Raw genomic sequence first — 23,445 nt, forward strand, 5'->3', positions numbered from 1 at the left:
TCATTTGATTGTTGACAAACAAAACAAAAGAGCATTGGGTAACTACATAGACCCCATCTGCTGTAGTAGACAACCAACCCATGATCAGATCATTAGAGATATTACACAAATACTGGGAGAGGTCTGTCTGACAGGGTGCAATCACTAGCATGTACACTACACCTCCACACACTGCTAGCTGATGAAATGAATGGGCATCTATCAAAGCATGTAACAATGTAAAGAACGCTATACTTCCCATTAGCCTATAGTTTACATGTCTTAAAGACATGCTCCGGTACTTTGGCAACCAAGAAAGTATTTTTTAAACCTCCCACTATGTGTATTTCATACATGCATCATCTTCGACCAGAATTACTGTCTTGCCTCAATTAGCCACCAAATCCCTAGTTAGAAAGCAACTGTGTTCTTGAAGCTGTGCCGGCGCCATTTCCCCTACATTTCCCCCAACGTGGGCCAGCCCCCTAGCAATTTGAGTTCTAGCCAATGAGCTTCAGCCCCTCGCATTTGAGTGTCACCTAGCAAGAGGCCTGCCCAGCGTTATCCAATGAGGTTGCAGGGCGGGCCCAAAAGCTCAGTGGACACAGCAGAGAGAGAGAGTAATGACGTGGTACACATATGTGACGTAAAAGGGCTATTTTCATAAACCACTTTTGGCTTGTGAGTGCTACTTTCAGAACTACTGGCTAAGAAGTACCAGAGAATCTCTTTACGGTGTCTAAAGATGTTATGTAACATGACTTAAGGTAGGCCTCTGGGCCCTTATTCTAAAATTAGCTATCCATGCACTATTCAACTGCAAATATGAACTCAGTCTTAGTACCATTATGAGAGTTAGTCAATAAAAAAATAGGAACTCAGTCTTAGTACCATTATGAGAGTTAGTCAATAAAAACACATGAATACATTAGGAGTTAGTTAGTTTCCTCAGAATTGTGATGTTAGCTACATTCATCAAATGAAACAATACCAGGACTACCAAGTATTAGTGAAGGTGACATTAATGTAACTTAATAATAAATTATATACATTCAGGCCTATGGTAATAAATATAGTCCTCAATAGCCTAGATATAGGCCTACTATTATCCATTAGACAATATATACAAAATATAGATTGGAGTTTAATTTCATTATACAAAAGCATATGAATTTAAAACATTTCCTACTCACCAAAACTGAAAATCTTTCAATCGTTGAAACCAACAGGACAGGGGGTGCAACTCCAAAAGTATCCAAAGCAAGTCCTAAACCAGGCAGAACAGCAATGGGAGTGGAGGGGACAGGACAAGCAGCGGCCACAGAACGAAAATAATGCTGCCACTCGGCAGAATGCTGAAGACACCGTCAGGACCTTTTAAGGGACCCCCATCAGGAGGCACGGTAAATATAGCAGAGAGAGGGAGAGAGGGGGAGGGAGAGAGGGGGAGGGAGAGAGACAGTAACACAATTAGACCCAACCAAATCATGAGAAAACCAAAAGATATTTACTTGATACATTAGAAAGAATTAACAAAAAAACGGAGCAAACTATAATTCTATTTGGCCCTAAACAGAGAGTACACAGTGGCAGAATACCTGACCACTGTGACCGACCCAAACTTAAGGAAAGCTTTGACTATGTACAGACTCAGTGAGCATAGCCTTGCTATTGAGAAAGGCCGAGGTAGGCAGGTCTGCCTACGGCGGCCTGTCTCAATAGCAAGGCTAATAGTTAAAGTACAAAAAGGAACTTAAATAAACATAAAAATGGGTTGTATTTAAAATGGTGTTTGTTCTTCATTGGTTACCCTTTTCTTGTGGCAACATGTCACACATCTTGCTGCTGTGATGTCACACTGTGATATTTCACCCAGTAGATATTGGGGTTGTTTTCTAATTCTTTGTGGATCTGTGTAATCTGAGGGAAATATGTGTCTCTAATATGGTCATACATTGGGCAGGAGGTTAGGAAGTGCAGCTCAGTTTCCACCTTATTTTGTGGGCGGTGTGCACATAGCCTGTCTTCTCTTGAGAGGAAAGCTTTGACTATGTACAGACTCAGTGAGCATAGCCTTGCTATTGATTTTTCAGTGGTCACCAACCGGTAAACAACCGGTCACCAACCGGTCAATTGCGAAAGGCATTCCTAGTCGATTGCCAAACATTTTTGTAAAAAACCCAAATGATAAAGCCTTGTGTTCCTATTTTTATTTCATTTGTCTCGGCTGTTGTCGGTAGGTGCACCCGATTTGTTGCCATTTTAAACCATTTCATTTGTCTCAAGGTACAAAATGTGCCTTATCGGCAAGCCCAGAGAGCAAATCAAGTGCACGATAAATCTACCGCTGGCCATTCGAATGGCTCAGATTACTGTATCTGCAGTAATGTAGCAGGCGTTAAACAAAGCGACAGCTAAATGTATACTGTGAGATTTCAAAACGTATAAAACCATGATTAGAGAGAGACTGTCAACGAATAAATCAAAGAGCTGCTGTTGTTATAACTGACTTCATGTTTAAGTTGTTACTCAGCTCTGGGCTGTTCCCTACACCTTATACCCTACACCCCACTGTCAACACTTTGTACTCAACACTTTTATAAGCCATACAATGCGTGTTCTACTTATTTCCACTCAGCGCTACAACAAGCACTGCAGCAGTAATGAATGAGTAGGAAAGTGTATCTATAGGCTTGCGTTGTTATTATTAGCGGCTTGGGTCTTTCTTTAATATCGAGGAATATTTCACTTTCTCTGTTCATAGGAGTAACAACATGAATTTGTGCATGAGGCAGAAATAATGGGGTGCGACTCGAGTTTACCAATAAACTGGAAGACGGTGTCCCTTTTAGGTCAGTGACAGAGCAGAGGGATGTTGAGAGGCGGACCCTCTAGGTCAGTGGCAGAGCAGAGGGATGTTGAGAGGCGGACCCTCTAGGTCAGTGGCAGAGCAGAGGGATGTTGAGAGGCGGACCCTCTAGGTCAGTGGCAGAGCAGAGGGATGTTGAGAGGCGGACCCTCTAGGTCAGTGGCAGAGCAGAGGGATGTTGAGAGGCGGACCCTCTAGGTCAGTGGCAGAGCAGAGGGATGTTGAGAGGCGGACCCTCTAGGTCAGTGGCAGAGCAGAGGGATGTTGAGAGGCGGACCCTCTAGGTCAGTGGCAGAGCAGAGGGATGTTGAGAGGTGGACCCTCTAGGTCAGTGGCAGAGCAGAGGGATGTTGAGAGGCGGACCCTCTAGGTCAGTGACAGAGCAGAGGGATGTTGAGAGGCGGACCCTCAGTCTGCTGCTCTCTCCCAAAGATACAAAGCATACTGTTTTATTTAAATGTATGCTCACTCAGCTGTGCCTCAAGTAATACAACAACGTATCTATTACCGGTATGATCATATAATCTACCTCAAATTTTGAAATATATATTTTTTAAATGGCCCAAACAACAATGCATTGGCAGGACAATTCAAGCAAAGCCAGTATGTGGTGATAATCTATTGGGCCTACTGCACAAACCTCATTGCTACAGAACTGTTTGTAATTGGTTAATGTTGCATAGGCTCACGTCTTTTAATTAAGACATGTTAAAAAAAGTCTCAGCGGTAGATCTGGGCTTGTATCTTGACTGAGAAGAGGTTGGTGATCACTGTTCTAGAGTTTGCCCTGTTAACACCATCACTGTTCTAGAGTTTTCCCTGTTAACACCATCACTGTTCTAGAGTTTTCCCTGTTAACACCATCACTGTTCTAGAGTTTTCCCTGTTAACACCATCACTGTTCTAGAGTTTTCCCTGTTAACACCATCACTGTTCTAGAGTTTTCCCTGTTAACACCATCACTGTTCTAGAGTTTTCCCTGTTAACACCATCACTGTTCTAGAGTTTTCCCTGTTAACACCATCACTGTTCTAGAGTTTTCCCTGTTAACACCATCACTGTTCTAGAGTTTTCCCTGTTAACACCATCACTGTTCTAGAGTTTTCCCTGTTAACACCATCACTGTTCTAGAGTTTTCCCTGTTAACACCATCACTGTTCTAGAGTTTTCCCTGTTAACACCATCACTGTTCTAGAGTTTTCCCTGTTAACACCATCACTGTTCTAGAGTTTTCCCTGTTAACACCATCATTGTTCTAGAGTTTTCCCTGTTAACACCATCACTGTTCTAGAGTTTTCCCTGTTAACACCATCACTGTTCTAGAGTTTCCCCTGTTAACACCATCACTGTTCTAGAGTTTCCCCTGTTAACACCATCACTGTTCTAGAGTTTCCCCTGTTAACACCATCACTGTTCTATTGTTTTCCCTGTTAACACCATCACTGTTCTAGAGTTTCCCCTGTTAGCACCCTCACTGTTCTAGAGTTTCCCCTGTTAACACCATCACTGTTCTAGAGTTTTCCCTGTTAACACCATCACTGTTCTAGAGTTTTCCCTGTTAACACCATCACTGTTCTAGAGTTTTCCCTGTTAACACCATCACTGTTCTAGAGTTTTCCCTGTTAACACCATCACTGTTCTAGAGTTTTCCCTGTTAACACCATCACTGTTCTAGAGTTTCCCCTGTTAACACCATCACTGTTCTAGAGTTTCCCCTGTTAACACCATCACTGTTCTATTGTTTTCCCTGTTAACACCATCACTGTTCTAGAGTTTCCCCTGTTAGCACCCTCACTGTTCTAGAGTTTTCCCTGTTAACACCCTCACTGTTCTAGAGTTTCCCCTGTTAACACCCTCACTGTTCTAGAGTTTCCCCTGTTAACACCCTCACTGTTCTAGAGTTTCCCCTGTTAACACCATCACTGTTCTAGAGTTTTCCCTGTTAACACCATCACTGTTCTAGAGTTTCCCCTGTTAGCACCCTCACTGTTCTAGAGTTTTCCCTGTTAACACCCTCACTGTTCTAGAGTTTCCCCTGTTAACACCCTCACTGTTCTAGAGTTTTCCCTGTTAACACCATCACTGTTCTAGAGTTTCCCCTGTTAACACCCTCACTGTTCTAGAGTTTCCCCTGTTAACACCATCACTGTTCTAGAGTTTTCCCTGTTAACACCATCACTGTTCTAGAGTTTTCCCTGTTAACACCATCACTGTTCTAGAGTTTCCCCTGTTAACACCATCACTGTTCTAGAGTTTCCCCTGTTAACACCATCACTGTTCTAGAGTTTCCCCTGTTAACACCATCACTGTTCTAGAGTTTCCCCTGTTAACACCATCACTGTTCTAGAGTTTCCCCTGTTAACACCATCACTGTTCTAGAGTTTCCCCTGTTAACACCATCACTGTTCTAGAGTTTTCCCTGTTAACACCATCACTGTTCTAGAGTTTTCCCTGTTAACACCATCACTGTTCTAGAGTTTCCCCTGTTAACACCATCACTGTTCTAGAGTTTCCCCTGTTAACACCATCACTGTTCTAGAGTTTTCCCTGTTAACACCATCACTGTTCTAGAGTTTTCCCTGTTAACACCATCACTGTTCTAGAGTTTTCCCTGTTAACACCATCACTGTTCTAGAGTTTTCCCTGTTAACACCATCACTGTTCTAGAGTTTCCCCTGTTAACACCATCACTGTTCTAGAGTTTTCCCTGTTAACACCATCACTGTTCTAGAGTTTTCCCTGTTAACACCATCACTGTTCTAGAGTTTCCCCTGTTAACACCATCACTGTTCTAGAGTTTTCCCTGTTAACACCATCACTGTTCTAGAGTTTTCCCTGTTAACACCATCACTGTTCTAGAGTTTTCCCTGTTAACACCATCACTGTTCTAGAGTTTTCCCTGTTAACACCATCACTGTTCTAGAGTTTCCCCTGTTAACACCATCACTGTTCTAGAGTTTTCCCTGTTAACACCATCACTGTTCTAGAGTTTTCCCTGTTAACACCATCACTGTTCTATTGTTTTCCCTGTTAACACCATCACTGTTCTAGAGTTTCCCCTGTTAACACCATCACTGTTCTAGAGTTTCCCCTGTTAACACTGTCACTGTTCTAGAGTTTCCCCTGTTAACACCATCACTGTTCTAGAGTTTCCCCTGTTAACACCATCACTGTTCTAGAGTTTTCCCTGTTAACACCATCACTGTTCTAGAGTTTCCCCTGTTAACACCGTCACTGTTCTAGAGTTTCCCCTGTTAACACCGTCACTGTTCTAGAGTTTCCCCTGTTAACACCGTCACTGTTCTAGAGTTTTCCCTGTTAACACCATCACTGTTCTAGAGTTTTCCCTGTTAACACCATCACTGTTCGAGAGTTTCCCCTGTTAACACCATCACTGTTCTAGAGTTTCCCCTGTTAACACCATCACTGTTCTAGAGTTTCCCCTGTTAACACCATCACTGTTCTAGAGTTTCCCCTGTTAACACCATCACTGTTCTGGAGTTTCCCCTGTTAACACCATCACTGTTCTGGAGTTTCCCCTGTTAACACCATCACTGTTCTAGAGTTTCCCCTGTTAACACCATCACTGTTCTAGAGTTTTCCCTGTTAACACCATCACTGTTCTAGAGTTTCCCCTGTTAACACCATCACTGTTCTAGAGTTTCCCCTGTTAACACCATCACTGTTCTAGAGTTTCCCCTGTTAACACCGTCACTGTTCTAGAGTTTCCCCTGTTAACACCGTCACTGTTCTAGAGTTTCCCCTGTTAACACCATCACTGTTCTAGAGTTTTCCCTGTTAACACCTTCACTGTTCTAGAGTTTTCCCTGTTAACACCGTCACTGTTCTAGAGTTTCCCCTGTTAACACCGTCACTGTTCTAGAGTTTCCCCTGTTAACACCATCACTGTTCTAGAGTTTTCCCTGTTAACACCATCACTGTTCTAGAGTTTTCCTTGTTAACACCATCACTGTTCTAGAGTTTTCCCTGTTAACACCATCACTGTTCTAGAGTTTTCCCTGTTAACACCATCACTGTTCTAGAGTTTCCCCTGTTAACACCATCACTGTTCTAGAGTTTCCCCTGTTAACACCATCACTGTTCTAGAGTTTCCCCTGTTAACACCATCACTGTTCTATTGTTTTCCCTGTTAACACCATCACTGTTCTAGAGTTTCCCCTGTTAACACCCTCACTGTTCTAGAGTTTTCCCTGTTAACACCCTCACTGTTCTAGAGTTTCCCCTGTTAACACCCTCACTGTTCTAGAGTTTCCCCTGTTAACACCATCACTGTTCTAGAGTTTCCCCTGTTAACACCATCACTGTTCTAGAGTTTTCCCTGTTAACACCATCACTGTTCTAGAGTTTCCCCTGTTAACACCATCACTGTTCTAGAGTTTTCCCTGTTAACACCATCACTGTTCTAGAGTTTTCCCTGTTAACACCATCACTGTTCTAGAGTTTTCCCTGTTAACACCATCACTGTTCTAGAGTTTTCCCTGTTAACACCATCACTGTTCTAGAGTTTCCCCTGTTAACACCATCACTGTTCTAGAGTTTCCCCTGTTAACACCATCACTGTTCTAGAGTTTCCCCTGTTAACACCATCACTGTTCTAGAGTTTCCCCTGTTAACACCATCACTGTTCTAGAGTTTCCCCTGTTAACACCCTCACTGTTCTAGAGTTTCCCCTGTTAACACCATCACTGTTCTAGAGTTTTCCCTGTTAACACCATCACTGTTCTAGAGTTTTCCCTGTTAACACCATCACTGTTCTAGAGTTTCCCCTGTTAACACCATCACTGTTCTAGAGTTTCCCCTGTTAACACCCTCACTGTTCTAGAGTTTCCCCTGTTAACACCATCACTGTTCTAGAGTTTTCCCTGTTAACACCATCACTGTTCTAGAGTTTCCCCTGTTAACACCATCACTGTTCTAGAGTTTCCCCTGTTAACACCATCACTGTTCTAGAGTTTCCCCTGTTAACACCCTCACTGTTCTAGAGTTTCCCCTGTTAACACCATCACTGTTCTAGAGTTTCCCCTGTTAACACCATCACTGTTCTAGAGTTTCCCCTGTTAACACCATCACTGTTCTAGAGTTTCCCCTGTTAACACCATCACTGTTCTAGAGTTTCCCCTGTTAACACCATCACTGTTCTAGAGTTTCCCCTGTTAACACTGTCCACTTAATATCATCCACTTTCAAAGCAACATACCGAAACAGATGGAACTGTGCAAGAGATGTTGTTGTAGGCACAACGCATTGGAGTAGGATTCTATTGCATTGTCACATTATTAAACCCTATTCTACACAGACCGGTGGGGCATAACCAATCAGAGCTGCAGTATGCAAATAGCCCATTACAAATAGGCTAAATATGGATCTGTGCCCCTACAGCAGGAGCGGTCATGAGGAACTTGTGTTGAGATGGGAGAGCAGCATGTAGCCATGGGTACATTTAGTTCATATCCTTTACTAGTTACTGATTATTATTATCATTAGTATTATTAGATCATGTGTAGTCAACAATGGGGCAGTGGTTGCTTCCTACAGGAGCACAAAACATGTACTTTTCTAGACATCTTTGAAAAGCAAGTACTCCTCTGTAAACTGGTCATCTCTGTATACCCGTCGCAAGACCCACTGGTTGATGCTTATTTATAAAACCCTCTTAGGCCTCACTCCCCCCTATCTGAGATATCTACTGCAGCCCTCATCCTCCACATACAACACCCGTTCTGTCGGTCACATACTGTTAAAGGTCCCCAGAGCACACACGTCCCTGGGTCGCTCCTCTTTTCAGTTTGCTGCAGCTAGCGACTGGAACGAGCTGCAACAAACACTCAAACTGAACAGTTTTATCTCAATCTCTACATTCAAAGACTCAATCATGGACACTCTTACTGACAGTTGTGGCTGCGTTACATGATGTATTGTTGTCTCTACCTTCTTGCCCTTTGTGCTGTTGTCTGTGCCCAATTATGTTTGTACCATGTTTTGTACAACTACCATGTGCTGCTGCCATGTGTTGCTACCATGTTGTTGTTATGTTGTGTTGCTACCATGCTGTGTTGTCATGTGTTGCTGCCATGTTATGCTGTTTTCTTAGGTCTCTCTTTATGTAGTGTTGGGTTGTCTCTCTTGTCATGATGTGTGTTTTGGCCTAAATTTTGTATTTAATTTATTTTCAATCCCCTGCCCTCGTCCCCGCAGAAGGCCTTTTTGCCTTTTGGTAGGCCGTCATTGTAAATAAGACATTTGTCCTTAACTGACTTGCCTAGTTAAATAAAGGTTAAAAATCTAAATAAATAAACATTGAACACCTATTTCCATGTTAAAATGTTATGGGATACATTTTCTCCATTGTTTTTGATGGTCGACCACTCTGGTAGGTCTACATTATGATCAAATAGCCACAGTAGCCTACTTGGCCACTGTTAAAACTAACTTAAAGTGGGTACAGCCTCAGTGTTCACAGTAAAACTGTAACTTATAGTGGGTACAGCCTCAGTGTTCACAGTAAAACTGTAACTTATAGTGGGTACAGCCTCAGTGTTCACAGTAAAACTGTAACTTAAAGGAGGTACAGCCTCAGTGTTCACAGTAAAACTGTAACTTAAAGGAGGTACAGCCTCAGTGTTCACAGTAAAACTGTAACTTAAAGGAGGTACAGCCTCAGTGTTCACAGTAAAACTGTAACCTATAGTGGGTACAGCCTCAGTGTTCACAGTAAAACTGTAACCTATAGTGGGTACAGCCTCAGTGTTCACAGTAAACGTGCGCTGGAAGTTGCACAGAATGTACACAACATTCAAGTTTGCGCTCAGCATACAGCTCTCAGTGCCTAATAGTTTTTGAGGGAACATTGTTTTGGCGGTGTGAAGATAGGAATTCCAGAGTACGGTACAGGAAGTAGCTGGAACTAGCAACCCTGTAGTTGCACGGCCACCTGTGCCTTGAAGGTCCTGACCTCTTGAAAGAGACAATGCTCATTGCTCATATTCCAAGACCTGGAAGTATTTATAGTTGTGTTTGTGCAGTTGCTGCACCAGATGGTGATGCAGCCGGGTAAGATGCTCTCATAGTGCAGCTGTAGAACTTCTTTGGGATCTGAGGGCTGAATTTCCTCTGGCTCCTGAGGTTGAAGAGGCTGTGATGCGCACGCCAAGGAACTTTACGTTTTTGACCCTCTCCACTGCAGCCCGTCGACGACAAAAGGGCCGTGCTCCTCCCCAGTTCCTGTAGTCCACGATCAGCTCCTAAGTTTTACTGACGTTGAATGAGAGGCTGTTGCATTGTGCCAGGGCTCTAACCTCCCCGTTTCCTGTAGTCCTAGGTGTAGTATCAGCTCCTAAGTTTTACTGACGTTGAAGGAGAGGCTGTTTCACCATTGTTGCCAGGGCTCTAACCTCCTCCCTGTAGTTTGTTGCCAGGGCTCTAAGCTCCTCCCTGTAGTTTGTTGCCAGGGCTCTAAGCTCCTCCCTGTAGTTTGTTGCCAGGGCTCGAACCTCCTCCCTGTAGTTTGTTGCCAGGGCTCTAAGCTCCTCCCTGTAGTTTGTTGCCAGGGCTATAACCTCCTCCCTGTAGTTTGTTGCCAGGGCTCTAACCTCCTCCCTGTAGTTTGTTGCCAGGGCTCGAACCTCCTCCCTGTAGTTTGTTGCCAGGGCTCGAACCTCCTCCCTGTAGTTTGTTGCCAGGGCTCGAACCTCCTCCCTGTAGTTTGTTGCCAGGGCTCGAACCTCCTCCCTGTAGTTTGTTGCCAGGGCTCGAACCTCCTCCCTGTAGTTTGTTGCCAGGGCTCGAACCTCCTCCCTGTAGTTTGTTGCCAGGGCTCGAACCTCCTCCCTGTAGTTTGTTGCCAGGGCTCGAACCTCCTCCCTGTAGTTTGTTGCCAGGGCTCGAACCTCCTCCCTGTAGTTTGTTGCCAGGGCTCTAAGCTCCTCCCTGTAGTTTGTTGCCAGGGCTCGAACCTCCTCCCTGTAGTTTGTTGCCAGGGCTCTAAGCTCCTCCCTGTAGTTTGTTGCCAGGGCTCTAACCTCCTCCCTGTAGTTTGTTGCCAGGGCTCGAACCTCCTCCCTGTAGTTTGTTGCCAGGGCTCTAAGCTCCTCCCTGTAGTTTGTTGCCAGGGCTCTAACCTCCTCCCTGTAGTTTGTCTCGCACCCGTCGTTTTGTCTGCAAACTTAATGACGGTGTTGGAGTCGTGCATGGCCACGCAGTCGTGGGTGAACAGGGAGTACAGGAAGGGACTAAGCACACACCCCTGAGGGGCTCCCGTGTTGGTCAGCGTGGCAGATGTGTTGTTGCCTACCCTTACCACCAGGGGGCAGCCCATCAGGAAGTCCAGGATCCAGTTATAGAGGGAGGTGCTCATACCAAGGGCCTTGAGCTTTAGTGTCAAGCTTGGAGTGGACTATGATGTTGACGAACAGCATTCTCACAGAGGTGTTCCTCTTGTCCAGGTGGGATAGGCCTGTGTCCATAGTGCCTGAATGAATGTTTTTCACCCCTATGTTGTACCAGAAAATGATCCATCGGGTAATTTGTCATTTTCAGGGATTAGTAATGTTTTGAGCTAGTCTATATTAAAATAGATATGTCCATTTTATATATGATAAAATAATTAACAGATTGCATTTTGCACCCCGTACCCCCGTCACCTCAAAATGAATGGTTTTGATTACTCAAAAGTTTTTCTTTGCTTGCGCTCAACTGTGTTGGCCCAGTCCAGTTAGAAAGCACTAGTTGCACCACTGGTGTTTAAATGAAAAGGCACCTGCTAAAGACAATGTTTATCTGCTTTATTGTGCTGTTACATTTGTATCGTTGTTTTAATGTTCGATGGTGTTGAGCCAATGGTGTCGGTCCAATGGTGTTGGTCCAATGGTGTCGGTCCAATGGTGTTGAGCCAATGGTGTCGGTCCAATGGTGTCGGTCCAATGGTGTCGGTCCAATGGTGTCGGTCCAATGGTGTCGGTCCAATGGTGTCGGTCCAATGGTGTCGGTCCAATGGTGTCGGTCCAATGGTGTCGAGCCAATGGTGTCGGTCCAATGGTGTCGAGCCAATGGTGTCGGTCCAATGGTGTCCGTCCAATGGTGTCGGTCCACTGGTGTCGATCCACTGGTGTTGATCCGATGCTGTTGATCCGATGCTGTTGATCCAATGGTGTTGATTCAATGCTGTCGGACCAAGGCTGTTGATCCGATGGTGTTGATTCAATGCTGTCGGACCAAGGCTGTTGGTCCGATGGTGTTGATACATATCATTGAGCTGGGTGCACCACAAGCTGTTTACAGGCATTGAACACCATTCTGCATTTTGCCATCTATTTTCCATCTTCAAATTGGTTAAATCACATTGTTAAAATGTTTTCATTCAGTTACAAAAGTAACAGTCCTGGCCCATATGAGTGCGCGTCGTGGCCACTTCAAGGTAACAATGTGGCCAAGCTGTGTCTGTATGCCCTATGCGCCAAATGAAAAAGGACAGGATGTGTGTCTGGATAAAACAGCTCTGCCTGGCAACACGAGGGGGCTAAAGGGAGATGATCCCCCTCAGTTGAAACTTGAGCCCCCTCAGTTTGTTTTATGTCCCTATATAAAAATAGCAAGACATTTCAAATAACCAGTGGCAAATTTAGCATGTCAATCTTGGAGGGGCAAACTCAAAAAAATGTTTTAGATGCATGCCAGCAAAGCCACTACACAACACTAAACTACACAATACATGAATTGCTCTATAACGGTGACACTGTTAGGGCCTACATTTATTTCACCTTTATTTAACTAGGCAAGTCAGTTAAGAACACGTTCTTATTTACAATGACGGCCTAGGAGCAGTGGGTTAACTGCCTTGTTCAGGGGCAGAACGACAGATTTGTACCTTGTCAGCTCAGGGATTCGATCTTGCAACCTTTCGGTTACTAGTCCAACGCTCTAACCACTAGGCTACGCTGCCGCCCCAACAGCAGAGCTTTCTTTTCGGCACCATGGAGTGCTACACCTGGACGTCAGCAGAGCCTTGTCTGGCAGTGAAACAGTTAATTCAGCCTCATTTACTGCCTTTTTAAAAACATAGGTGATATGGCTGACTTGCTTAAACAAATGTGGTTTCTACTAACAATTGAGATGTACAAACTATGGTCAAAGGGGACGACGAGCGGACAAGAGGCAATCCGTCATTTTGATAAAGGCCGATGAGCACCGCTACATTTTATCTATAATTTCTCTCCATATGACAAGGATTTGCCAGTAGATTGTCGACGTGATTCATGATGACGACTGCTTGTCTAGCTTGCTAGCTAAGATTTTGAAAGTATGATGTTGACATGATCAGTCCAATCAAAAGTGAGATAGATTCGTGATTTGACGTAATTTGATCTGTGGTCAATGACTTTGAGCCTTCTTGTATGGGCACTTCTAATGTAAGTCTATGGCAGCACCCAAGGGGCTTGAATTTTAGAGCTCTACCCGTATATTTTGCGGTGACATAGTGTCCCCATGAGTGACAGAACACTGAGCCAATCACGGCGCAACTAGAGAAGATTACCAACCCCTACGCTCCGTATTTTCCGCTGGCTGCCCCACCACCACAGAAAGCACTGAGCGGGGGGCTATGGAGAGTCACTGGGCGGTGTAGGGTGGCTATGGAGAGCCACTGGGCTGTGTAGGGGGGCTATGGAGAGCCACTGGGCGGTGTAGGGGGCTATGGAGAGTCACTGGGCGGTGTAGGGTGGCTATGGAGAGCCACTGGGCGGTGTAGGGTGGCTATGGAGAGCCACTGGGCGGTGTAGGGTGGCTATGGAGAGCCACTGGGCGGTGTAGGGTGGCTATGGAGAGCCACTGGGCGGTGTAGGGGGACTATGGAGAGCCACTGGGCGGTGTAGGGGGGCTATGGAGAGCCACTGGGCTGTGTAGGGGGCTATGGAGAGCCACTGGGCGGTGTAGGGTGGCTATGGAGAGCCACTGGGCGGTGTAGGGTGGCTATGGAGAGCCACTGGGCGGTGTAGGGTGGCTATGGAGAGCCACTGGGCGGTGTAGGGTGGCTATGGAGAGCCACTGGGCGGTGTAGGGTGGCTATGGAGAGCCACTGGGCGGTGTAGGGGGACTATGGAGAGCCACTGGGCGGTGTAGGGGGGCTATGGAGAGTCACTGGGTGGTGTAGGGAGGCTATGGAGAGTCACTGGGCGGTGTAGGGGGACTATGGAGAGCCACTGGGCGGTGTAGGGGGACTATGGAGAGTCACTGGGCGGTGTAGGGTGGCTATGGAGAGCCACTGGGCGGTGTAGGGTGGCTATGGAGAGCCACTGGGCGGTGTAGGGGGACTATGGAGAGCCACTGGGCGGTGTAGGGGGGCTATGGAGAGTCACTGGGTGGTGTAGGGGGGCTATGGAGAGTCACTGGGCGGTGTAGGGGGACTATGGAGAGCCACTGGGCTGTGTAGGGGGGCTATGGAGAGCCACTGGGCGGTGTAGGGGGGCTATGGAGAGCCACTGGGCGGTGTAGGGTGGCTATGGAGAGCCACTGGGCGGTGTAGGGGGCTATGGAGAGCCACTGGGCGGTGTAGGGGGGCTATGGAGAGCCACTGGGCGGTGTAGGGGGGCTATGGAGAGCCACTGGGCGGTGTAGGGGGGCTATGGAGAGCCACTGGGCGGTATGACTGTTGGGTTTCCATAAAAAGCAGGAACAAATAAATGTATATAAACCCTGGATTCCTGATGCTATGTATTGGCCAATAAGAGGCTTTGAAGCCACTGGTCGGCCATATTGGCACCACTCAGAAATGCAGCCCTCCAGAAGAATGAATGGAATTCTATAATACGCCATTTAAAAGTTTCAAGGACAAAATTACATGTATTTATGTATTTCTGTTGTGGTGGAGACAGTAACAAAAGTACTTTATACTTTAAGGAAAATGTTTAGTTTACATAATATAATTTAGAAGTATGGATTAAGGCGTCTGTAATAGAATAAACGTAGACATTTATAAATATAGACATTAACCCATAAGCTGATAAGGTGCGGCAGATAGCCTAGTGGTTAGAGTGTTGGGCCAGTAACCAAAAGGTTGCAAGATCGAATCCCTGAGCTGACAAGGTAAAAATCTGTTGTTCTGCCCCTGAACAAGGCAGTTAACCCACTGTTCCCCAGTAGACCGTCATTGTAAATAAGATTTTTAACTGACTTGTTAAAAAAATAAGCGTGTAAGCCGGGGTGTTCAAATAAACTACAGTTGAAGTGGGAAGTTTACATATACATTTAAACTCAATTCCTGACATTTATTCCTAGTAAACATTCCCTGTCTTAGGTCAGTTAGGATCACCACTTTATTTTAAGAATGTGAAATGTCAGAATAATAGTTGAGAGAATGATTTCTTTCTTTCATCACATTCCCAGTGGGTCAGAAGTTTACACACACTCAATTAGTATTTGGTAGCATTGCCTTTAAATTGTTTAACTTGGGTCAAACATTCGGGTAGCCTTCCACAAGCTTCCCACAATAAGTTGGGTGAATTTTGGCCCATTCCTCCTGACAGAGCTGGTGTAACTGGGTCAGGTTTGTAGGCCTCCTTGCTCACACACATTTTCAGTGGGTCAGAAGTTTACATACACTTAGTTGACCGTGCCTTTAAACAGCTTGTAAAATTCCAGAAAATGATGCCATGGCTTTAGAAGCTTCTGATAGGCTAATTGACATCATTTGAGTCACTTGGAGGTGTACCTGTGGATGTATTTCAAGGCCTACCTTCAAACTCAGTGCCTCTTTGCTTGACATCATGGGAAAATCTAAAGAAATCAGCCAGGACCTCCATTTTTTTTTTGTAGACCTCCACAAGTCTGGTTCATCCTTGGGAGCAATTTCCAAACGCCTGAAGGTACCACGTTCATCTCTACAAACAATAGTACGCAAGTATAAACACCATGGGACCACGCAGCCGTCATACCGCTCAGGAAGGAGACGCGTGTCTTGATGTGGAATAGAGTTCTATGTAGTCATGGCTCTATGTAGTACTGTGCGCCTCCCATAGTCTGTTCTGGACTGGGGGATTGTGTATAGAAAATGATTGTGTTCCTAGCTCCTATAGTACTATCTAACAATTCACAACAATCCAAACAAATCTATAAGTAAAAGAACGGTGGAATGTCTTGTGGGGTATATATTGGTGTCTGAGCTGTGTGTTAGTAGTTTAAACAGACAGCTCAGTGCTTTCAGCATGTCAATACCTCTCACAAAGACAAGTAGTGATGCAGTCAATCTCTCCTCCATCCTGAGCTAGGAGAGATAGACATGCATGTCACTGATGATAGCTCTCTGTGTACTGGGCCAGCCGTGCTGCACTGCTTCTGGGCCAACTAACTTCTATAGCGGTATCAAGCACCTCCCGCGATAACCAAGTCTCAGTAAAACAGATTACGTTACACTATCTCATATCTCTCTGGTTGGAACTCTGCACTCTAACTCTTACATAGTTCACTGTCCAGAGACTGTACATTAGCAAGTATTATACTAGGAAGTGGAGGGTGGTTTGCCCCTCTCCTTAGTCTGACTACAACACCACCTCTCCTTAGTCTGACTACACCACCCCCTCTCCTGTGATGAATGCTGCTTAGGATCCAGGTCTGTAAAATCAGATGTGTGCTGCTGCTCTGTGGTGTGTAATCACCGATCTTATTTCCAGAGGTGCTTGTCGGTAATAGGAAATAATACTAGAAACGTTGAGCAAAAATCTTTGATACTCGTGTGTGTGTGTGGGAGTGGGGGGAGAGAGAGAAGGGTAGAGGTAGCCCTCAGTAGCAGTCAGTCAGCTGTAACCCAGGACAACAGCTGCTGCTCTGCTCATGGCTGCATGGGACAGCTGCTCTGCTCTAATGTCACACTGAAGGACTCTCAGCTTCAAGTCATTTTACAGTCGAGTTAAACACAGACATACATGTCATTTCCTGTTTAAAGGTCATTCCAACGGAATATGAGTTTCTTCATATTAATGTAGGCCTATTACTATTTGTAATTTTTCACTTTTCAAAGATTAATGTATCTACAATTGAGTATATTCACCAGAATCTGATTCATTTGAATTGATTTATTAGAGAATGTCCCTGTACAGAATCTGTCAATCTGTGCCATTTATGTTTTCTTGGTGAGAACTGGCTCCTGGGGGTGAAACTAAATGTTATGTGTTGTCATACAACAGTCACCAGAATATTTCATTCATATCCTCACCGTGAAACGCTTACGAGCCCTTAACAGAGCCGTTCAAGAAAGGGTTAAGAAAATATCTACCAAATAAACTAAAAAAGAATAAGTTCCAAAATAACAATAACGAGGCTATATACAGGGGGTACCGGTAGAGTCAATGTGCGAGGGTACAGGTTAGTCGAGGTAATTTGTACATGTAGGTAGGAGTGATGTGACTACGCATAGATAATAAACAGCACGTAGCAGCAGTGTAAAAACAAATGGAGGGGGGGGGGGGGTGTTAATGTAAATAGTCCATGTGGCTAATTGATTAATTGTTCAGCAGTCTTATGGCTTGGGGGTAGAAGCTGTTAAGGAGGCTTTTGGACCTAGACTTGGTGCTCTGGTGCCACTTGCTGTGCGGTAGCAGAGAGAACAGTCTATGACTTGGGTGACTGGAGTCTGACAATTTTTTGGGCGTTCCTCTGACACCGCCTGGTATAGAGGTCCTGGATGGCAGGAATATTGGCCGCAGTGATGTACTGGGCCGTTCGCACTACCCTCTGTAGCGCCTTACGGTCAGATGCCGCGCAGTTGCCATACCAGGAGGTGATGCAACCGGTCAGGATTCTCTCGATGTTACAGCTGTGGGGACCCATGCCAAATCTTTTCAGTCTCCTGAGGGGGAATAGGTTTTATCGTGCCCTCTTCACGACTGTCTTGGTGTGTTTGGACCATGATAGTTTGTTGGTGAATTGGACACCAAGGAACTTGAAACTCTCGACCCGCTCCACTCCAGACTCGATGTTAATGGGGGCCTGTTCAGACCACCTTTTCCTGTAGTCCACGATCAGCTCCTTTGTCTTGCTCACATTGAGGGAGAGGTTGTTGTCTGACCTCCTCCCCATCAACAGTCTCATCGTAGGCCTCCCGAGTGGCACAGTGGTCTAAGGTACTGCATCGCAGTGCTTGCTGTGCCACTAGAGATTCTGGGTTCGAGCCCAGGCTCTGTCGCAGCCGGCCGCGACCGGGAGGCTCATGGGGCGGCGCACAATTGGCCCAGCATCGTCCGGGTTAGGGAGGGTTTGGCCGGCAGGGATATCCTTGTGTCATTGCGCACTAGCGACTCCTGTGGCGGGCCGGGCGCAGTGCACGCTGACCAGGTCGCCAGGTGTACGGTGTTTCCGCCGACAGATAGGTGCGGCTGGCTTCCGGGTTGGATGGGCAGTGGGGCTTGGTTGGGTTGTGTTACGGAGGACGCATGGCTCTCGACCTTCGCCTCTCCCGAGTCCGTACGGGAGTTGCAGCAATGAGACAAGACTAACTACTACCAATTGGATACCACGAAATGAACAAGGGGGTGAAAAAAACCAAAAAGTGATAGGCCGGTGATCAGGCCTACCACTGTTGTGTCGTCAGCAAACTTAATGGTGTTGGAGTCGTGTTTGGCCACGCAGTCGTTGGTGAACAGGGAGTACAGGAGGGGACTAAGTACACACACCTGAGGGGCTGCAGTGATGAGGATCAGCGTGGCAGATGTGTTGATACCTACCCTTACCACCTGGGGGCGGTCCGTCAGGAAGTCCAGGATCCAGTTGCAGATGGAGGTGTTTAGTCCCAGAGTACTTACCTTAGTGATGAGCTTTGAGGGTATGATGGTGTTGAACGCTGAGCTGTAGTCAATGAATAGCATTCTCACATAGGTGTTCCTTTTGTTCAGGTGGGAAAGGGCAGTGTGGAGGGCAATAGAGATTGCGTCATCTGTGGATCTGTTGGGGTGGTGTGCGAGTTGTAATGGGTCTAGCGTTTCTGGGAGGATGCTGTTGATGTGATCCATGACCAGCACTTCATGGCTACAGACGGGGGCGGATTGCCTTGGTGTTCTTGGGCACAGGGACTATGGTGGTCTGCTGAGAACATGTTGGTATTACAGACCTGGTAAGGGAGCGGTTGAAAACGTCAGTGAAGACACACATCAGTTGGTCAGCGCATGCTCTGAGTGCGCGTCCTGGTAATCCGTCTGGCCCTGCGGTCTTGTGAATGTTGACCTGTTTAAAGGTCTTACTCACATCGGCTACAGAGAGCGTGATCCAGAACAGCTGACGCTCTCATGCATGGTTCAGTGTTGCTTGCGTTGAAGAGCGCACAGAAGTAATTTAGCTCGACTGGTAGTCCAGAGTTCCTCTAAACATAACAGGGGATCTTGTGTGTGTGAGAGAGAACCCAGTGGAGCGGGGCAACAAATACATACATATTGACTCATCACAACTCCGCAGCTGTATGCCTGGTCCCACGCACGCACAAACACAGCGGAGGTCTTAGTTTTCTATCCCGACAACTCTTCTCCTGTGAGCGGCAACAGAAGATCCAGGATCCAATGCAGGACTTGCTGTGGTCGGTCTCTCAATCTGACATGTTTTAGGAAATGCATCTTAAACAACCTGAGAGACTTTAGAGACCTTACAGTTATTATGAGAGATGACAGCGGTCAAGAAGAAACACAGCCCACCAGACCCTCTAGATTAGTTTTATTGGATACTCACAATGTTTTACACACGACACAAATAACCTCAGCCATTTTAAATTGATCACAACACCAAGTGCTATTTAAATCACCTTACATCACATAGCTGTGAGGACACATGACAATATATATTGTAGCATGACCAGGAAATCAACATACAGCCAGAGTGGAGGAGAATAGACAGGTAAGAGACACCTTTTACACATCAACTCCTGACATAAACTGGACAGTTGATCCAGGTAATTTCATTGGACGATGTACATAGCTACACACACACAGCCACACATACAGTACATATACTGGTATGCATGTATTCCCCAGTACATGTATGCAAACCCAGACACAGAGGGGTTCCATGCAGGGGTCAGAGATCAGCTCCTGGTGGCCACAGCCTGTTGCTGGTCAGACGACTGGAGCTGCTTCCCCAAGTACTCCCTGTAGAGGAGAAAATCAATAATCATTACTATAGTATTGACCAGGTACTCCCTGTAGAGGAGAAAATCAATAATCATTACTATAGTATTGACCAGGTACTCCCTGTAGAGGAGAAAATCAATAATCATTACTATAGTATTGACCAGGTACTCCCTGTAGAGGAGAAAATCAATAATCATTACTATAGTATTGACCAGGTACTCCCTGTAGAGGAGAAAATCAATAATCATTACTATTGTATTGACCAGGTACTCCCTATAGAGGAGAAAATCAATAATCATTACTATAGTATTGACCAGGTACTCCCTGTAGAGGAGAAAATCAATAATCATTACTATAGTATTGACCAGGTACTCCCTGTAGAGGAGAAAATCAATAATCATTACTATAGTATTGACCAGGTACTCCCTGTAGAGGAGAAAATCAATAATCATTACTATAGTATTGACCAGGTACTCCCTGTAGAGGAGAAAATCAATAATCATTACTATAGTATTGACCAGGTACTCCCTGTAGAGGAGAAAATCAATAATCATTACTATAGTATTGACCAGGTACTCCCTGTAGAGGAGAAAATCAATAATCATTACTATAGTATTGACCAGGTACTCCCTGTAGAGGAGAAAATCAATAATCATTACTATAGTATTGACCAGGTACTCCCTGTAGAGGAGAAAATCAATAATCATTACTATAGTATTGACCAGGTACTCCCTGCAGAGGAGAAAATCAATAATCCAGAATATATTATCCTTGGCCTCAAACCCATCGAACACCTTTGGTATGAATTGGAACGCCGACTGTGAGCCAGACCTAATCGCCCAACATCAGTGGCCGACCTCACTAATGCTCGTGGCTGAATGGAAGCAAGTCCTATTAGCAATGTTCCAATATCTAGTGGAAAGCCTTCCCAGAAGAGTGGAGGCTGTTATAGCAGAAATGTTCCAACATCTAGTGGAAAGCCTTCCCAGAAGAGTGGAGGCTGTTATAGCAGCAATGTTCCAACATCTAGTGGAAAGCCTTCCCAGAAGAGTGGAGGCTGTTATAGCAGCAATGTTCCAACATCTAGGGGAAAGCCTTCCCAGAAGAGTGGAGGCTGTTATAGCAGCAATGTTCCAACATCTAGTGGAAAGCCTTCCCAGAAGAGTGGAGGCTGTTATAGCAGCAATGTTCCAACATCTAGTGGAAAGCCTTCCCAGAAGAGTGGAGGCTGTTATAGCAGAAATGTTCCAACATCTAGTGGAAGCCTTCCCAGAAGAGTGGAGGCTGTTATAGCAGCAATGTTCCAACATCTAGTGGAAAGCCTTCCCAGAAGAGTGGAGGCTGTTATAGCAGCAATGTTCCATCATCTAGGGGAAAGCCTTCCCAGAAGAGTGGAGGCTGTTATAGCAGCAATGTTCCAACATCTAGTGGAAAGCCTTCCCTGAAGAGTGGAGGCTGTTATAGCAGAAATGTTCCAACATCTAGTGGAAAGCCTTCCCAGAAGAGTGGAGGCTGTTATAGCAGCAATGTTCCAACATCTAGTGGAAAGCCTTCCCAGAAGAGTGGAGGCTGTTATAGCAGAAATGTTCCAACATCTAGTGGAAGCCTTCCCAGAAGAGTGGAGGCTGTTATAGCAGCAATGTTCCAACATCTAGTGGAAAGCCTTCCCAGAAGAGTGGAGGCTGTTATAGCAGCAATGTTCCATCATCTAGGGGAAAGCCTTCCCAGAAGAGTGGAGGCTGTTATAGCAGCAATGTTCCAACATCTAGTGGAAAGCCTTACCAGAAGAGTGGAGGCTGTTATAGCAGCAATGTTCCAACATCTAGTGGAAAGCCTTCCCAGAAGAGTGGAGGCTGTTATAGCAGCAATGTTCCAACATCTAGTGGAAAGCCTTCCCAGAAGAGTGGAGGCTGTTATAGCAGCAATGTTCCAACATCTAGTGGAAAGCCTTCCCAGAAGAGTGGAGGCTGTTATAGCAGCAATGTTCCAACATCTAGTGGAAAGCCTTCCCAGTAGAGTGGAGGCTGTTATAGCAGCAATGTTCCAACATCTAGTGGAAAGCCTTCCCAGAAGAGTGGAGGCTGTTATAGCAGAAATGTTCCAACATCTAGTGGAAAGTCTTCCCAGAAGAGTGGAGGCTGTTATAGCAGCAATGTTCCAACATCTAGTGGAAAGCCTTCCCAGAAGAGTGGAGGCTGTTATAGCAGCAATGTTCCATCATCTAGGGGAAAGCCTTCCCAGAAGAGTGGAGGCTGTTATAGCAGCAATGTTCCAACATCTAGTGGAAAGCCTTCCCTGAAGAGTGGAGGCTGTTATAGCAGAAATGTTCCAACATCTAGTGGAAAGCCTTCCCAGAAGAGTGGAGGCTGTTATAGCAGCAATGTTCCAACATCTAGTGGAAAGCCTTCCCAGAAGAGTGGAGGCTGTTATAGCAGCAATGTTCCAACATCTAGTGGAAAGCCTTCCCAGAAGAGTGGAGGCTGTTATAGCAGCAATGTTCCAACATCTAGTGGAAAGCCTTCCCAGAAGAGTGGAGGCTGTTATAGCAGCACTGTTCCAACATCTAGGGGAAAGCCTTCCCAGAAGAGTGGAGGCTGTTATAGCAGCAATGTTCCAACATCTAGTGGAAAGCCTTCCCAGAAGAGTGGAGGCTGTTATAGCAGCAATGTTCCATCATCTAGTGGAAAGCCTTCCCAGAAGAGTGGAGGCTGTTATAGCAGCAATGTTCCAACATCTAGTGGAAAGCCTTCCCAGAAGAGTGGAGGCTGTTATAGCAGCAATGTTCCAACATCTAGGGGAAAGCCTTCCCAGAAGAGTGGAGGCTGTTATAGCAGCAATGTTCCAACATCTAGTGGAAATCCTTCCCTGAAGAGTGGAGGCTGTTATAGCAGCAAAGGGGGGACCAACTCCATATTAATGCCCATGATTTTGGAATGAGATGTTCGACGAGCAGGTGTCCACATACTGTTGGTCATGTAGTGTATTTAACCCCTTGTTTTTGGCACTCAACCAGTCTAGGCCCACCCTCAACCAGTCTAGGCCCACCCTCAACCAGTCTAGGCCCACCCTCAACCAGTCTAGGCCCACCCTCAACCAGTCTAGGCCCACCCTCAACAGTCTAGGCCCACCCTCAACAGTCTAGGCCCACCCTCAACAGTCTAGGCCCACCCTCTACAGTCTAGGCCCACCCTCTACAGTCTAGGCCCACCCTCTACAGTGCCTTCGGAAAAGTATTCAGACCTTCACTTTTTCCACATTTTGTTACTTTACAGCCGTATTCAAAACTGTATTACATAGTTTTTTCCCCTCATCAATCTACACACAATACCCCATAATGACAAAGCACATTTTATTTTATATTTTTGCTAATTTATATGTTAAAAAGAAGAAGAAATATTACGTTTACACAAGTTCAGACCCTTTACTCAGTACTTTGTTGAACAACCGTTGGCAGCGATTACATCCTCAAGTCTTCTTGGG

The 23,445-nt window shown here is 45.6% G+C and overlaps 3 protein-coding genes across 5 annotated transcripts in view; all 3 read right to left on the bottom strand.

The window, feature by feature from the left end:
• LOC139560625 (myomesin-1-like) overlaps positions 1-1,339 on the bottom strand; it is a gene marked incomplete in the record, with an annotated part of 96,594 nt that extends 95,255 nt beyond the window's left edge. The window contains 1 exon segment of the mRNA XM_071377561.1: positions 1,173-1,339.
• Positions 1,340-10,209: 8,870 nt separating this feature from the next.
• Positions 10,210-11,331, bottom strand: LOC139559547 (apolipoprotein A-I-like). The gene is made up of 2 exons (XM_071375637.1): positions 11,225-11,331; positions 10,210-10,993 (listed from the first exon to the last, which is right to left on the bottom strand). Exons 1-2 carry the CDS (start codon positions 11,329-11,331, stop codon positions 10,210-10,212), a joined length of 891 nt encoding a protein of 296 aa, XP_071231738.1.
• Positions 11,332-19,535: 8,204 nt separating this feature from the next.
• Positions 19,536-23,445, bottom strand: part of LOC139559542 (V-type proton ATPase subunit H) — a 55,379-nt gene continuing 51,469 nt past the window's right edge. For all 3 annotated transcript variants that reach the window (XM_071375630.1, XM_071375628.1, XM_071375629.1), the window contains one exon: positions 19,536-19,983. In XM_071375630.1, coding sequence (XP_071231731.1) covers positions 19,920-19,983 — 64 coding nt within the window. In that variant the 3' untranslated portion in view covers positions 19,536-19,919. The remainder of the gene's footprint in view (positions 19,984-23,445) is intronic.

The sequence above is a fragment of the Salvelinus alpinus genome, chromosome 30 (assembly GCF_045679555.1).
Source record: "Salvelinus alpinus chromosome 30, SLU_Salpinus.1, whole genome shotgun sequence".
NCBI lineage: Eukaryota > Metazoa > Chordata > Actinopteri > Salmoniformes > Salmonidae > Salvelinus > Salvelinus alpinus.